We start from the raw sequence: 18,504 nt of genomic DNA on the forward strand, positions 1-18,504 counted from the left end.
TCAGACTCTACAGGTCAGAGATCATACCAGCCGCTGGCCAGGAGACATGACGGAGATGTTGTGGACGTACTGTTTTACTACCTCTGATTACATAAAGACTGAACAATACCTGAGAGCTGAAGAGATGAATTAACATGTAGGGAAAAGGGATCAGTTGTGAGGTAAAAAGTCCTTGAACCTGAGCGTCTGTGTTTTGTTGTTCATGAATTAGCTTGGGTGGTCAGTGTTCATCTAAATATGCACCGATCAGGCATAACATTGTGACCGCCTTCCTAGTATTGTGAGGGTCTCCCTTGTGCCTCCAAACAGTTCTAACTCATCAGAGAATGGACATGGTATTTCTGAGGGTGTCCTGTGGTGTCTGGTAACAGAATGTTGGTAGTGGGGGTCCTGTGGGTCCCACTTTGGGTCCCATGGGTTGAGGGGAGGGGCCTCTGTGGATCATCCCACAGATACTTGATCAGTTTGGGATCTAGTGAATCTGGAGGCCAGGTCAACACCTTGTACTGTTGTTCTGGTTTCTAAGCAACATCAACGTGGATCTAAGGTCCAGAAGTTTCCCACCAGAACACAGTGTTGCCACAAGTGTTATTTACGTCTCATGTCAGTCATAAAGTTGTGACTGATCAGTGGATTACCAATCGATGTACACGACCAATTTAGTTAAATGACAAGGAGAGTCATTTATTTTAGACTTTAGCACTTGAGCACTTTTCATCCAAAGGTGCACCCCTCTAGTGTGTATTGGTAGAGTTGAACAGCAAAAACCAACTGTCCAATACAAATGTCTACAGTTTGATGTCATTGGCTGACAAAGTTTAGCCTGCTGCCAATACACCCATCGAACAAGTAACCTTAGCCATCATAGCCAGCATTGCTCCCCCTGAGAGACTTGTCAGTAGCTGCTACTGTGAATTAGTGTCTCTCCTGGCAGCAGAATTAGAATTTAAATTAGGAAAAGTTTGGGGTTTTAATTAAAGGCGAGGACATTTGATGGCACGGTTACAATAATAAACCAGTCATGGAAAGGTTCATGTAATTAGCATTCATTGTTAAAAGCAATCTAATTATGCTAGCTGGTAGCGGAGCCTGTCAACATGAAACCAATACTGTAAGAGACATAATAATCCACTTGAGAGAGACTGCCAGAGATGTCTCTTTAACACTATGTGCCACATCAGATCCCGTGTTCAGCACTAATCCTCTACCTAACTTTTGACATTAACTTTGTAATACAGCACTTGTCAGTGCAACTGCATGCATGTTTTCAGTCATTTGATTTCCTCTCTGCATTTCCGATGACCTTGAAATCAAATCGCGAAAGCTACAGACCCTATTTAAAACGTGTATATGTTGCAGTTTAGTTGTTTATGTCTGAGATTGAGAACCAAAGTTCCGCTGTGTGATATGTGGGTTTGGCTTCTGCATTAATTCTGCAGCAATATGATCAATTTTTTGCAGAAACAAAAACGAACCCGGCTGGCAAACAAAGACAGCCCTGACAAAAGTTTTCACAGAGTGAGTCAAACTGACAAGCGCACCAGTATAAATGGCTCACACCACCGTCAGCTTTGTGGGTAAGTTACAACATCTATGTCCCGCACAACTCTAAATGAGATATCTGAGACCACATCAAAAACCTGTTATATTATTGTTATTATTGTTACTATCGGTATCAACTCAGGATTTCTACTTAATATGTTCATGTTCAGTTTAAGTCTAGTGCTAACGCTCACTGTTAGCAATCCAAAAACATCCTGCAAGAGAAGTTTTAGCATCGCCTGAAACATTAAACCTTCCCGACCTTAGGGGGAATGCATCCAACACATTTTGCAACCCAGTGTAAGAATACGGTTTACACTAGAAGTAATACTGTTATTACTATTAATGGTATAAATCATAGGTCTTTAACAGAGGGTCCGAGACCCCTAGGGGGTCTGCAGAGGTACTGCAGGGGGCGTCGCAAAATCTTTATATTTTATGTTTCTTAATTTTCGTCCTCAAACAGCCCACTGTTGCAAATGTTTGAAATAAAAAAAATTATAGTATTTGAACCTGTGTATTATTTTAACAGCTTAATATTCAATGCAGAATGGTGATAATAATGTATATTTATAAATTTCACCAAGCCGAGTTTAATATAGAACATATATAGTAGGTAGAGGGGTCCCTACTTAATCTCTCCATCAGTTTGGGGGTCCTTGGTCTGAAAAACATTGAAGACCCCTGGTATAAATCATAAAATGGGGATACAGGCTTTTATGGTACATGATGATGAGCTATGTCATTTGTCAAGCAAACTTATTTTTAAAGTGTTTAGAGAGAAACGTAGGGCATACCTTACAGACACATTTAGACTCCCTCTCAAACAGTAGAGGAGAGTGCTCCCGATTTCAAAATAACTCCAAGAAACTCATCTTCCAACAATCCTGTAACTGTTTGTTATAAAGCGATTAGACGAGGGACTAGATCAGTCACAATCTGAGCGCTCACGTTGGATCAGTTGTCGGCACTGACACCTATCCAAATGCGCTGCACTCTGTTAAACTGATGTATAGGCCTCACACAAGACAAACATGGGGGCAAACTTCTGCATTTACCCCATAGATCCCATAAAAAGACAACAGAATGTACAGATTTACTTTCCAATGCTAACATATTAAGTAAAGTGGACTTATTCCATCCCTCTTTCCTACTGATTAGTTGCGGTCTGTTTTAGCATTTCAGAGTAAAGCCAACTAGCACAATGCTTAGTATCATCGAACAGCCGTCTACATCAAACCAAAGCAAACAGTGGATCAAAAGACAGATACCTGTTCTAGCTCTTCTTCTTTTTAATGAAATTTCCAAGGTGTACTGAAAATGAAACGCAAGGTACATAAACACAGTACGAATCAAACTAGATTGCCAACCTGAGCGTTAATTGAAGAACATCCGTAATGAACACATACCTGACCCTGATAGGATCTCTATATGACCGGCTCCAGTGTGATCTGGAAATAAAAGGTGATATTCTGTTGTTCTTTCTGAAGCCCATTCCCATATCTTCTGGTATGTCAGCCCAAACCTTTGAAAATATGACCTTCAGTGCCCTGTTGTACTTGGACTTTGGGTTAGGGAGAATTTAGGAGATGTTTAGCAGCAACATTTCATGGATTCTCTGCTTTGTGTTTTAAAGGAGAACATATCTAGAACAGGGCAAAGGCCAGAAACTGAGCATTAGGGAGTTAGTGTATCAATCCCAACACCCAGTCTCACTTTAACTGTGAATAAAGTACACGATCAAAGTGAGCTAGCGGCTAACAGCTAGCATATATCACAGAACATTTCCTCATAAGATAACATTAAAGTGAAATGTGAACTTAAAATTTGAAACAACTTCAAATGAATGCTACTAATAGGAGGCTTTACATAGGTAATGAGCTATTACAGGCGTAGCTGTTTATACAGCTTATATACACAGAGGCTACAGCAACAACGCAGACCCCAACGCAGAGCCTGCACGGACTTAGCATATTAGCTGACTTGCAACTAAGAGGGCTAGCGTGTTTCCACTTTAGTATTTCCAGCTGCTTCTCTATCTCAGTATTTTTTGAATTGATTGTTTTGGATCAATAAAGAATTGCTACAGTTAAGTGAGGAAGTTTGTGGACATCTAGACATTTGTATGACTCGTGTTTCAGTTTCAGTCACTATTGTTGAAAGTGAAGCTTGAAGTAGAAACCAAACTTTACCCAAATGGCAAAAATGACATAGCACTGACTTGTGTTTGGGTGGAGTTTTTACAGAGTGAGACAGACTAGCAAGGCACAAGTATAAATGGCTCTCACTGTCATAGGCTACGTGACTAGGTGTAGCAGTAGTCTAAAAGAACCTTAAATACGTCAGGGTTGTGTCTGACACCTTGTTTTTGAGGTTGACTCCCCCTATGTGGCCAAAAAAATTAAGTTTTAGCAGGGATGGTCAATTTTCAATACCTTTTTCTGACATTAAAACACTGAAATGATCTTAAGGAACTTATGGAATGACAAAATCACAAACTTAGAAGGGACACTGGCCCTCTATTTGTAAAGGCCCTCAAAACATCTTTTCTTATTTAGCTTGTCACTGTGAGTGATGGAATCTGACATCAGTGGTTGGGAAATACCGGCCCTTGGGTCAAATATTTGGCCCTCCTGACATTTCACATTCTTGTCATGTGTTTTTTTTTCTTTTTTAACAAACATACTGCAGACTAAGATGTAAATATGAATGACATGTAACAAATCCGCTCAGATTCAGTCCTAGGGATAAATACTGATTTCTGAAACTACTGTCACTGAATTGAAAGAAAGAAAAATTAAACCGATGGAAAACTGAAGTGCCTGTGTCTCCTCTATCCATGGAAAACCTTTCCCATTTACACATCCCGAGACGAGTCTAAATAACAAGTTAAGGAATAATATAGTCATCCATGGTGCCAGCTTGATGGATACTCCATAGTCCACTCGCTGTATTGTTTAGGTAATAAAGTCATTCCACTGAACAACTCACTCCACAAATAGGATAACTCAGTGATGAGCTCTGCCACCCAACAAATTCCTCCCGCATTAGCATCAGCATCTTCGTCATAATAGAGTCCCTGCAGAGCACTTGCCCCTGGTGCTGGTGGAGCAGCAGTCTCCATCCGTTTCCATTACTCCAGAGGGACTTTCCTAAATGACCAGGTATTTATTTCCTGAAATGTGGTCACAGGTCACATTCAGGTTTCTGATGATGTTTTCCATCACCTTTATACATTCTTTCTGGTTTGATGGCTGCTTGTGGATGATTGTGCTATGTCGTGATCACATCCAAAACCATGTGGCACGTTTGACGAACTATTTTTGGAAACAAAATGGTTGTCTCTTGTCAACCTTATTTTTATCACTTTCTTTTTGCAGCTGTGCTCTGCATTTTTTATTTTTTTTTTGTTTTTTTGCACTGTCTAGATCCACAAAACGAACGGCTTAACTGAAAGCTGCTGTGTTAAAAAAAAAAAAAAAAAAAAAAAAAAGCAACAACTGTGTTTTCGTCATTATTTGTTTCTCACACCTGTTAAAGGTTTGGCTCCAACAGAGATGTAAAATTTAAGAATAACGCCTCAAAAAGAGCACCGCACCAATTCTTGCGAGGCCTCAGAAGAAAACAAGTGTTCAAATGAGCCCACATACTGAGAGGGAAGCAGTTAAGTAAATTACATTGTAATTTATGGAAAATGAGCTTTTTATATGGAGACTCGGTGCTGTCCATCATCACACCTGAGCTCGACTCGTAAACGCGGCACACGTGTCCTCGGGAAGCCTGTCAGTCAGCCTGTTCATTAAGAGGAATCCTTCAGATCTTGTAAATGTTTTTACTCTGATTTGAGTCTGTGCTGTGCCGTCCATTGTGTTCTCCCCACAATAAAGGCCAGTGTGTGTTTCTATCATCTGCAGCGTGGCCCTAATCACAACCATGTGCCTCCCATTCAAATTAACATATGGTTCTAACTTTCCCCCTATTTTGACAAATGCATACCTGGGTTGCTCACTAGTAAAACCATAAAATGAATTCTTCTTTTTTATTATTCACAACACATGAGGACGGAGGGAGAGCAAGGTGGAACGGAGCTCAGAATGATTTCACCTTGCATGCAACCGTCCTCTGCTGGTATCGTGCACCTTGATACGTGACTGCAATCACAGTTATTAGAAGCTCGACCTATTGTACTTGGCTGGTTGAGATTCTCTGAGATAATTTGTTCATTATCTGGGTTATTGGTTGCGTTTGCAGAGGGTAGCAACACACGGGCTGCGAGGCGTTCTTTTCGTGGTCTGCAGTTTCGGTTTCACTGATGAGCTACGATGTTAAACAAAAACAAACTTGCAGGCCGCATTTTTTGCACTTCAGCATCTGCAAATATCACGGAGAGGCGAAAGGTTTGCAAGTCAACACGGAAATGGGCGCGTGGTGTGTTCCTGTTCATCTGCGCTGCACGCTAGGGATGGAACAAGGTTGAATCGAGGTAGAAGCAGGTCTCCAGTGTTTGATAGAAGGTCTGAGTCGGAACAGTTAAGACCTGAGTCAAGTTCCAGGACAAGTCAAATAAGGTCCAGCCCATCAAGTTAAAATGATCGCAGCCAAGACACTTCATCACGAAACTACATCATGACAGTAGAGTTCTCAATCAAACCGTAACTCACAGCCATTCTTTCTACAGCAGAATGGACAAACCACGCAATCACTCTATAGAGGGACTCTCTGTTGAACACATAGACCGTATATAAATATGGACACATCGCTAGGATATGGACATAGGCATGTTGCGAGTTTGGAGCCAGAGTCAGTGAAGTATGGTCCGAGGGTGGAGGCGTGTTATTGACAGGACACTCACACTTCCTCCAGACTCACTCACATTTTCATTTAATTAATAATCTGCTCTACCTCCACAAGTTCCAAGGAAATATTGGATTATACACTGTATTTATTTCACTTATAATATGAACTTACAAACTTATTTTTTATATTTTCCAACTATCAAGTGTCTGCTTAACAGAGCAGTTGGCATGGCAACAGGTAGTCATCATGATGTCACATCCTTTTTCTATACCATCAAATAAGATTCAATTTGCATCACTGTTATATTAATTACCTAAAATGACAGAAACCATCCTGGAAAAAACGTCCCGAGTCGCATCCACTAACATGGAGGAGGTGGAGCTTATGGCCTATACTGCAGCCAGACTCCAGAGGGAGCTCTAGTCGCCTTGGCTTCACTTTTGACTAGCTGTTCTGTCGTCTATCTTTCTACAGTATGGATGACCACCATAGGATCTTGTAGCCACTTGTCTTTTAAGTCTGGAGTTAAGATAGTTAAGAATATACCCCACTTTAAGACTGGCTCATGTCCAAGTCTGTTGACATCTGTATGTTTTGTTGGTTAACAAAAGAAACATCGCACATATGTATTGCAGAAGCAGATGATGCTGCAGAAGTTATAAAAGGTTGGTTAAATACAGTATGTATCTCTATTCAGCCTTAATTTCAAAGCCAATTGATACATTTAAATAAATCCTCATAAATATTGTTTGAAGAAAAGTTTAAGTGAGAGCTTTCCGACTGATCCAAGTCAGATACTTTAAGATTTGAAGTGTGCTTGTATCATATAACTGGGGCATTGTGTGCATGCAAAAGATTCCCATTCAATCCAAATGAAAATGCTACAGTCAAGTTAAAGTCAGATTTTGTCTCCAGCCTGAAGGAAACTTGGGAGAGACTCCAGTCGAGGCTTAATCCTAAAGAGTCATCAAATCAACTCTGGCCGGTTGCAGCTGTAAACGTTGAGTTGTTTGTGTTTCAATCTTGTAATAATTAGTCTCATTTATCGTATGCCAATGAAACAAATCAATCAGTAGGGTTTAGCTTTTTCTTCACGCAGCAGAGACCATTGAGGCTGAGAGTCATTTTACATTAAAATCAAAAACTCATGTGGCAGGTGTAAGGAGTGCCAATGAAAGCAATTAAAAATGACTAACAGCCCAGGGAGGTGCTGATGAGGACAGGCCAATATGAAGAAAATTAAAGGACGGACTAAGATGTCTCTTTTATTGATATTTATGTGAGGTTGTCAGGCAGGGTTATTAAAAGGGTTGTGAAACCCATTCATACCGTTCCCTGATGTCAAACAGGTCCCATGGGAATGAATATATGGCAGCGACTCTCGCAAGCGTGGTTCATGTGATCAATATCTGAGAATGATCCTGACCTGCCTTCCCTCGCTTCCTTTCTCCCACCTCTGGAATGCGCTCCCGTTCCCGCATCTAAGCCGCGAGCCGGATCAGAGCTGTATATTGTGTTACTGTTTTCATTTCTACCACGAGGATTTCTCCCCTTGGTAAAAACTCACCGCTCAAAGCTCTTGTATCCACAATACAACACCTGGAAAAAGAAACTCTTCATTAATCTCCGCAGCCCTTAAGAATCTGTGGTTTTAGGCACTCCTCTTTCCAAACCACATGTGAGGCGGCACAGCGGCTGGTCGGCAGAGCCTTTGTTTTAGAATAACTCTGGGTTATTTTCAGGTCAGTGTGGCTGAGTGGTTTCTTAATTGAATTTCTAAGCGTTTTGTTTAATATGCCACCGTTAAAGAGTTCTAAAAATAGCCCAGTGGCTGCAATGACCTAATCTTTTCCGGAGTTTTGGAGATAGATAATCCTAGATGGTCTTTATCGCTCCAATTTACAGCTGACGAATGTATAATTACAGGGGACCACAGATTAGATTACCGTTAGTATTGTTCTTAACTTAAGAGTGACCACTGATACGTCTTAGAATGTATAGTCTGTACAATAAAGACGTTTTCTCTCTCTTCCTCTGTGTTGTGTCACCCTGTCCATACTAATTAAAGCAAAGCTTTGACAGCTTTTATACAGAGAAAAAAAAACAGCTGGTACATGTGGTGAGTGGTGATAGCGGGCACTTCTTTAATTGCCTGCCTGCGTGAAGACTTGAACAAATAATGAAAACTTCCAAAGTAAGCCCTTTAAGTCCAATTATATTACATTTGTCCTCGCTCATATCCACAGCGCATATTAGCGACAATCACGGAAAGTTTAATAGCCGCCCCGCCAGAGTTTTTATTTCCAGTGGACAGTAGCTTCAAATCTGAAAATCCTTTTCATAATAATAGGAGCCATGAAATCATAATAACATCTATCCTCCCCCTCAAAAACTGTCCAAATGTGAGTCAGCCCATTATACAATGTCATTCCTCCTGCTGACTAAATATGGATCCACCCTCTGTTTAACACTGAATAAACAATCACATTGAAAGACTGTGTGCAACAGACAAATGAAATAAATGTGAAATCACTCAGGAACATTTTAAATCTCATTTGCCACCAGGCTGAGAATGCTACTTAAAACTAAGCATCAAATTGAAGGTTAGTTAGCTGCTGTAGTCTTTTTAGCTTTGTGTGTTTCTCTGAAGATATTTAGAATGAATAAACAGGTCAAGGTGACAACTCCTGCTGTACTACACCGCTATCCTGCACATGCTAGTTAGTGTATAAAGTTGTGTTTTTAAAAAGCTTTCACATTTTTTTAAAGTTGTTGCTCAGGCTTAGTGGATGTTAGCGATATCATTTTTTTTTTTTTAAGTTGTTGCTCAGGCTCACTGGACGTTAGCGATATAATCTGGGGTCAGTTAATGAGTCCCTTCCCTAAACTTTTACAGCAATTACTGCTTGTTTTCTTTTTTATGCAGCAGCTGCTATGAACACACCACAATGCTGACATGTGACCATGTAAGAACATGAAAAAATAAATGTATTCATGCGTCCATCAAATAGTGCACAACATTCATTTGGAAACTTATTTCTGGTCTCCCGACAAACAAAACTGTATATATTTTTCTAAAATCAGTTTCCAGCTGGAACTGAAAGAACCAATTCATTAGCTTTATAGTAAGTAAGTAACAATAAAGCTAATTTCTACGGGTGACTCCTTTCATGTACAAGTAGTCATATAATCTAGAGAATAGAGCGTCTTCAACAAGGGGTCCGCGGAGGTACTTCGGGGGTCGCAAAATCTTTGGTTGATTAGACATTTTATGTTAATTTTTAATTTTCCCCCACAACTTTAGAATTCTTTAAATACATATTAACATAAATCCAACATATTTTAGAAAAGGGAAAAGGGATACCTTAATATTGAATGCAAATACAGCACTAGGCCGAGCTTAATATAGAACACATATAGTAGGTAGGAGGTCCCTACTGAATCTCTCCATCAGTTTGAGGGTCCTTGGCCTGAAATTAAATTACATTAAAATTAAAATTACATTTGAAAGAAAAAATATCTTAGAATGTATAATAATAATAATAATGTAAATTTGAATTATGAATTAATGTTTAGAATATTGATATGCCTTATTTTTTTATATTTTATTCAACACCTTTATATTTGAGCCCCTCTGGGGTTACTATAGAAACTATAGAAATGGCGGTGTGCAGTAAAATGCTCCGCGAGGTGAGAGCGTCCGAGGATCAGTCGCTGTGTCATCGAGGATCACAGACACGCAGCGATGTGTTTTTAATACTGACGTCATGTTCGTAATTACTCGTCAGTGCTTGAGGACGGCGGCGGAACACACACGCACTCACTCACGGATTAATCAACATAAAAACTAACGCGACCACCTTTTACATTTCTGGAAGAGCCCGTGACTAAGAGCCGCTCGCACTCCACACAAGGGCCTGCCATCTCTCTGCACTACAACAGCCGTGGCCTGTATTTATATTAGCTGCAAAGCAATTTTAACTGTACATTCCTGATAGGTGAACAGTACTTGGCCCAAGCGCACGAATATTTCAAAGCTTACAAGAAAAAACCCAACAATCAATGTCCAGTCAGAAGACTTGGCATGAAGAGGTGCGCAGCATTTTTGCAACAAAGGTAACTAAGATTTATTTATGTGTGTGAGCTCACAGAGCCCTGGTATACCTTTCAATAAGTTTTACTGTAGTATAACTAAATATGAAACCAATTACCAACTTGGGTCGGCACTACAAAAGCAGTCCCTGGGTTTGGGTTTTCTTCTTATCCTTTTGCTGGAATACAAGCATTTATTTCATGCTCCCCCATTTGGTTTTTCATCACGGCACACAAGCTGGTTTGATAAATAATAGAGCTGTTTACTGCCCATGCGGACTGAGGTAATATTTGCCTTCAGAAATGTTCTATCCATCAATTGATTCTCGTCTCGGGGCCTGCTCTCGGCTTCGCTCCGATGATGAATGAACATCTGAGTAATTTCACGGATGAATTAGGGGCTAAAAACAACAGCGGGAAAAATGCACCGACACACATTCCACCTGTTGCCTAATACAAAAAAACATTTAAAAAAAAAAAAATTAAAAAAGGGTTTTTTTTTGTTACGGTGTTGATGTTTCATGCTGATGGAGGTTAAGATAGAATACCTGGCAGCTCCGCAGAAAACGCTTTTGATAATGACGATAGCAAGGTAAACAGTTTTTGTCTTTCTCTAACCAGAGGACTATTTACAGAACATGAAGTCCTTATCATGTCTGGACTAATATCTGATCATTACATTCATTTAAAATCTTTTTTTTTCTGCTGAACTAAAAGTTATTATAACATGGACATGATGTTAAGGCTGCAGTGCATGATTGTCCGTAATAAGAAAGCTAAGTTAATTTCCTCTGATGAAAATGAATCAGTCAGTTCGGGGGCACAGTGCTACAAAAACAAGAGAGCTGCGCTGAGCCCATGTTAAATGCATGGAATGATGAAGTGTCCAGGCGATCATGTCTATCAGCATTACTGACTAATCTCCTCCAGATGAGAGTAACCCCGGCCGCCATCAAATCAGAAATTTTTTAGGAAAAAGGCGCCTCTCAAAACGCCGTACTGGAGAAACAAGGTTTTTCTTTTACTGCAGGTGTTGCAGACCTCTGTCCTGCCAAGCAAACTTCTTACCCACTCAGACCTCTCATCCACTCTTACTTCGCTAAAGAGAAAGGGCATTGCCCAGATTTGTGTTAGGCAAATCTGTGTTTTCATGTTAAAGCCAGGCAAGTGTTGGACCGGCATCAATTGAGTAACCGAGCCATTCAGCATCCCTGACTTGAGGTCACTAGTATCTGATTGCACTGTGTTATTAAATATATAAAGATGTTTTAGAACAAAAGGCGATTGCTGTTCCACTTATGACTCTGGTCAGAACGGATAAAGGTTGAAGGCACAGAATGACCACTCAAATTCAGCCAATTTAAAACCAGCTAAAAAACTAACACAGTGAGAGTCAGGTAACCCTAAAAATAAAGCCCTGAAATGAATTCTCGAACGCGGACAAAACGCGATGAGAGATTCTGAGTGCTCTGTCCATCTCACTGAGAGCAGGCCTCTGCCGTGTGAGTGGGAAACAGTACGCCAGTAACGCCTCCGATCGCAAAATTGCGTTAATGATGCCATCATGTGGAGTCCAGCTCTGCTTCACAAGTCTGACAGAGAGGAGATGTCCTGTTAGCGAGTATACGAGCAACACTAACTGAAATGGCTCAAAGTCCAGTCTTTTCCCAGGACACAGGTAATGTCAGAGTTGCTGCTTCACCTGAAAACACCCCAAAGTTACAGGAGACAATGATGAGATAGCAGCTCTCAACGTTTATTTCTGGCAAAGAAGCAAATCTGAATCTCCTCTCGTTTCCTCATTGTTCGATCTAAATTCACTTTTTTCCTTCAGTTACATTTCACTCTTAGACACATGTGAACTTTGTTCTGCTTATTTGTGTGTGCTTATTTATTTCTGTGTGCACACTGAGGTTTCTAAGTATCTAAGGATGGCAGCAGAATATCTGATATCATCTGACGATTTCATTTTGGCCCTAATGTGTCACACCGATGCATAATATGGCCAAAGTAGCGACACGCCAAATGAACGTTCTACAAGTGCTGACAGTGAGGATCAACTGTGACGTCACGTTGCACCTGAACACACCGCAAAGACTACCCTGACATTGAATCAACGTGCTGGATCAGCCCACCACTAAATGGTACATGACTTAAACAGCGCTTTTCTGCCTACTCAAGTAAAGTACTCAATGCACAGGACACAGAAGTCCATTCTGTGATGAGTCACAGCTGTTCCTGAGGCACACGGGGGACCTACACAATATATGGAAGGTGGTCATAATGTAATGGCTGATCGGTGTACATTATTTCAGTGATCAGGCCCAGGCTCAACACTGGTCATAACTTTTATGTGTTCACAACCGGTAAACGAAGAAGAGGTCACACAGTTGGGGACAGTCTTATCGGTAGTTCGTGGCAGGAACATGATGAGTTTAGCGGTTAGGGCTCCTCGCTTATTTTGCCCGCAGACGGACTTGAAGTATAAAGGGATCAAATGAATGACCGAATGTGAGGAGATTTCAGTTTATATTCACCTCCCTCTTCAATTGCTCTTACTCCTGCGCCGCACATGACATCATGGAAAACTTTGCAGGGCCTAGCGGTGCAGAGGGAAACGCTACGTCGATCTCGCTTTTTTTTGAGAGTCCGAGGGGATGCGTCGGTCTAAAAATAACAATTTAAATGGCAGGATTCCTTGGATGCTTTCACCTTTAGCCCCGTGATGCGAGCGGCATATAAGCCAGGTTGATTTGGGCTGTGAAGCTGAAAAGCAGAGACGTTTCAGCATGGATTAAATCATCAGATAGATTCGATTAAATTGCTCTTTTTTTTTGTTTTGAAGTCAATCCAGTGGAAACTTTTGACCAAAACATGTGAGTTGGATGCTCACTTGTTTACCTGCTGTATGAATATTGGCTAAAATTAGATATGGCGTCACAGTCATGGCTGCGGCTGTGGGTTAGCGGTTCGATCCCTAGCACGTGGATCACATGTCCTTGATTAAGTTGCTACCAGTACATGGCACTGATGTGTTTGGTACAGAAAAGCATTTTGTAAAAGTCAAAAAACCACAAACAAATCTCTCAAGGTGAAACAGATGCTCTGAAAACGGGGTGTTCCTTTGATCTGACAAGCTTTTCAGGATTCAAATGAACTGTGCAGCTGCAGAGAAAACGTAGCTTTCTAAAGACACGCCACGACGGCAGCTAATCATGAGTGCAGTCATATGATCCACACTCAGCCAATCACTGAGTGTGGATGACTGCTAATCATGCTCTTTTTCCATTTAAAAAAAAAAAAGAAAAAAAAAGGAGCACACTGTCGACAAATCAAACCTCCAACCGGTTCGAAAAGCCAAGTTAGCTCAATTTTAATGCCATATTAGCCCGGATTAGAAAAGCAACTCAAGAAGAGCGGGGGGGCTGTAAGATTGGATTACAAATGATAAGAAAACAAACAGAATCAGGACTCACTGTTCTTGCTTTCTGTTGATTGTGGCTGTTGCTTCAGTACGTGGTTTGTCCTCTGCTGCCTGGTGTCTCCATGAGGCTGTGTGGCCCTCTGCAGGTGTCCAGGACGCTGCCCCTCCTCTGGACCATCTTTGCAGACCTCAGAGCATTTCTCTGCATTCATGGCTCACACTTCACTCCCCAGTGGACGGCATCTCTTCTCGGGTCGCCTCGCTTGAGAAGAGAAAAAGAGACACAGTGACACAATGAGAACACTTGACTCCGACTACCGCCTCAGTCAGCCGCAGCAGTTAAAGAGTCGACGTTAATTGAGTTCGAATGGGAGCAACAGACACAGCAAACAGCCATTTGGATGTTTGCATTTAAAAAATCCTCCGTGGAGCTGGAGCGGAGCCATGTTAGTGTTCGCCGAATACAACACGAGTTCCAGATTTCGCATTGTTTCTTTTCAGAGGTCCAGCTCGGCTCAGGCAGACAGCTGAGCGCGTGCCTGCTTGTTTACAGAGCTTTAAGCCCGCTTTCAACCTCGCGGACGCATCCCACCATCAGCCGCCACTCTCCCGCTGCCAACTTATCAATTTACACAATTTACAAAGAGCAGACTTTCCTACCTCCTGAACAAATATTAAACACGTCTCCGCCGTGGATTCAGTAGCTTAGAGAGCCCCCACAAGGTGTCGATGTGAAAAATGAGCCTCTTACTCAGGTCTGGGGCGAGCCAAGTCCTCCATACACTACATCATCTCCTGAGGCCTGCACCATAGGGCACCACAAACATACATTTCTGTTTTCTTTAATAAGCTCTGTTTAGAGAACATCTCATATTGTGTGTTTACCGGACAATAATACCCTCATAAATGTATGCACGCCCTGTATAAATAGCAGGTCTTCATCGGTGGGTTAGGATACTGTCAGTGCTGTAGCTCTACTTCAGAATCTTTGGAAAAATAAAGTTTGGAATATAGAGAAAACACAGATGTTGAGAAAGTTGTAATTAACGCTAGCGGGCTCTTACACAAGCGGATCATTCTGGACAGTAGGAAATATTAGGGGGATGTAGCACATTTCTCCATGTGCACATGATTACACACCGACCGTTTCAGTTTAACTTCCTCAAACCTACAAAGACAGTTTCAACCAGCAACTAAAAGTACACCTGCATCCATTAAAAAACGCTAAATGGTTGCTATTGCAGTTCAACAAGAAGTAGTGGTGAGGGGAGTATTTTTGAAAGCTGACAACATGATGTGGTTAAATTCAAACTGACTTTGAATTGATTGCATGTGGCTGTATCAGCCCCTCGTCATCAATCACGGATGTCAAAATCTTAAGCCGGTCGTGCGGACAGATCCGCGGACAAGCGGCCAAATTCAGATTAGCAGGTGTCAGGACACATTTGGCTATGAACGGGAACTAGGAACGTCTGCTGCCATATATCCATTACAGAGATGTCTGAAAAGACTGTATGGACAAAATCCCGAGCATACTTTTAACAATGAATGATGACGGTATAAGATCTTCCCGTCATTGATGCGAGGGAACTCAGCTGAAATATGAAAGACAGACATGGAAGTTGGAAGATAAATCTTTTTTTTTTTTTTTTTCCCAGAGTGCTTGAACGCACCGAGGGCAAAGCTTTGACTGAAATGAACTGGCCAACACATACACCTCCCCTGGTGTTGTGCACACATCAGTGTAACGTATCTTAAGATGCTTAAGGAGACTAGACACGCTCCAGTAAATTATTACAGTAACCACTTACAGTTAGCAAAAACATTGTGTGCGTGTTTCCAAGTTTATTCAGCTCTAAAGTGTAAGTGGACATTTCTGCCATTGAGGTACAATTTGCCTTTGTTTCTCTTTTTCTAGTGAAAAGTAAAGAAATTCTTTTCAAGCTTGTGCACACTGTCAAGCATCTCAGCCTTAGCCATAGTGACTACCAATTCCTCGTCCGTCCCTTGCTTCATCCCCTCTCCACTTGTGTCCCAGGTAGCCAAAATGTTACGCCCCAACAGCAGCCTAAATCTGATAGGCCTAATTACTAGAATCATGATGAATTATCCACCAGAATCTGCCAAACTCAGCTGATTTCATCTGCCAAAAACTAGTGTTGCTGACTTGAGGTGATTCTCAGTTCACCAAAGCAACCAGGTCTGATCTGGGGTGCACATGTAGGCCAAATGTGACTCTGGTTCAGCAGACGACCTGGTAATCTGCCCGTATTTGTTAGGTCTGGGTACAGGAGCAGCCAAGATGGTGGTGAACCTAAAACCCACATGTAGGATTTATAACTTCCTGTCAGAAAGCTAGGGCATGGGTGAGGTTTAGTACAGTTACAGAGACCTTAGAGAGGTAATGTGAGGACACGTTACTGTCTCCCGTAAAGCTGCACCGAGACTTTTTGGCAGGAAGGTTGAGGGTAGCGGAGAAGATGGTTTATCAATGAAATCAGTCCGTCTCAGTCTGCTCAGGCCGATAATGCGATGCTGAGATCAGGACACTGGCTGCAGGTCTCTTTGTTCTACTTGCCACTGAAGGCGGTTCTTTCATGTTTGGCTCGTGGTCACTCTACAGGATGAACTGGGACCAATGAGACGCTTCACTGAAGGTGTTGATGGATGATGGATGTGAGTCCAAAGACGGACGACGCCAAAACCTTTTTCACAGTACTGTACGCCTGATCGACTGTGTCCATGCAGCCAGATGTTCACAGTCTAAGCTGCCAATACTTTTCAATATGGCTACCTCAGCTACACATGAACCGGACAGGATGTGAGTTCGGAGGAATCTGAGCACATTCTACAGTACATGGCATGGATTCTTGCAAAGTAAAAAAAAAAAAGATGTCTTCTCTGGGATTTTACTCTCCGACCTCTTCTCGGAAACAGTATTAAAGGCACTGGATCCACTCAGACCATATCTTGACACACAGATAATGTGCAGTGTGGTTGAATGAACAAAGAAGGGTTGCACACCATACTGTACATAAACATCAGCCGGGCAAACAATAACAAACCCATGCATTTACCTCTGAAACAAGACAACAGTCACAGTGAATCATGGTCTGTTAAAAGGCTAGAGAGACTGGGACTCCTCCGTGCAGCATCAGGAGGAACCTCTTTAATGAAGCCTTAACTGATGGGCCTGGCTTTAAAGCCCACCCAAAGACTGATAGGGTCCACTCTGAAAATTTATACGGTGGTGACAACCCTCGCTCGGAATGGACAGAGATAGTCAGAAGAAAACACAGCCTCAAAGACAAAGAGTGGACAACAATGACACCAAAGTTCAACGTCATGCTTCATATTAGCTCACACTAGGATAAGTTATCTGTGGATCGGCTTTTTACGACACAAGATTGACTGGAGAAAACTGGCAGTTTACTGCGAAGCTTGAAGGAAAACGTGTGGATGAAAAAGAAAGGAAAACTTTAAAAAGAACCAGGTCTGATGCTATCTGCTAAATGGTGGCCTGTATCTCTGTGTCAACACAACGAGAGCCGGGACACGAGCTCCATCAAGATGAGCCGATAGCACGTCCCACTTACTAGTTGTCTTCTTATCGATTCATTGAGCAGGGGCTGAACGCTCGCCGCATTATCTCCCCTTGTCGCTAATGACTCACAGAGTAAGGAGTCACCGGAGGAGTGGGCAGTCGCTCGCACGCCGACTTTTTTACAACCCTTCCTATATCATCTGCGGGGTGAGATGTTGATCTTTATTACCGCATGTTTAAAGTTATTGGTCACAGGACTTGTGTGATGTCACAGTTAAAGACGCTATGTTGTAGATTTTGTCAGTGATGTAGCGGTGTGACATGCAAATATGTGTGGGGACACATTAGTCAAGTTTCCCTCTAAATATGCACGCACTCACACAGATATTTCACCAACTTTACCAAAATCTGCAGAAACTTAAATGTTAATTGAGCTGATTATCATGTCGACTGCAGTAAGCCATGGAAGAGCAACGAGAGCTAAAGCTGGGGTAAAGGTTAGCTTGATAGAAAGCATGGGGAAGACATGGAATAACCCCTGATTCACTCAAAAATGGTCAGAGAGGTTGTAGGGTGAGTGGGCGCCCACTTGTCACTCAAAGTTGACCATGTTCTTATTAATGCACACATTTAAGCCTCATTATGTTAACTTCGTAACCGTACAAAAATACACAACTATACATTGCCTGGTTTAATTATAGAGTAAGACAAAAACTATTCTTGTGGCCGTGTATCACTGACGTTATCTCGTCTCGTTCAGCTGACAGTGATATACTTGGGGAAAATATGCAGGAATTGCTTTAAGATACAGCGCACCAAATGTAGGTACTGCTTATTAGTAGTTTGCTTCCTATTATAGAATACTTGCCCATTAACAATACCAGTATGTCTTGTACTACTCATGGCCAGATTTACTGCCATCTCACATTTGTTTTATTTAACTTAGACTAAAACTACAGATTGTAGTGTCCGAGGCTGAATTATAACGCACCGTCCGTTTTTAGGTTCTTACATTTTGAGCCAAAGGTTCACACTTTTTGGCCTTTACCAAATCTCTCCATCAGTCCCAGTCTCCTTCATTGATGAATTATTCTTTCGAGTGGTC

The 18,504-nt window shown here is 41.7% G+C and overlaps 1 protein-coding gene across 5 annotated transcripts in view; it reads right to left on the minus strand.

Moving 5' to 3' along the window:
• The window catches only part of myocd (myocardin), a 127,122-nt gene that overhangs the window by 40,837 nt on the left and 67,781 nt on the right, over nt 1-18,504 (minus strand). For 3 of the 5 annotated variants that reach the window (XM_047608258.1, XM_047608257.1, XM_047608261.1), the window contains one exon: nt 13,908-14,117. In XM_047608258.1, the coding sequence (XP_047464214.1) occupies nt 13,908-14,067 (160 nt within the window). In that variant the 5' untranslated portion in view covers nt 14,068-14,117. Of the gene's footprint in view, nt 1-13,907; nt 14,118-18,504 lie in introns of those variants that run through there. The other 2 variants (XM_047608269.1, XM_047608267.1) reach the window with 2 other exon arrangements.

The sequence above is a fragment of the Mugil cephalus genome, chromosome 16 (genome assembly GCF_022458985.1).
Source record: "Mugil cephalus isolate CIBA_MC_2020 chromosome 16, CIBA_Mcephalus_1.1, whole genome shotgun sequence".
Lineage (NCBI taxonomy): Eukaryota > Metazoa > Chordata > Actinopteri > Mugiliformes > Mugilidae > Mugil > Mugil cephalus.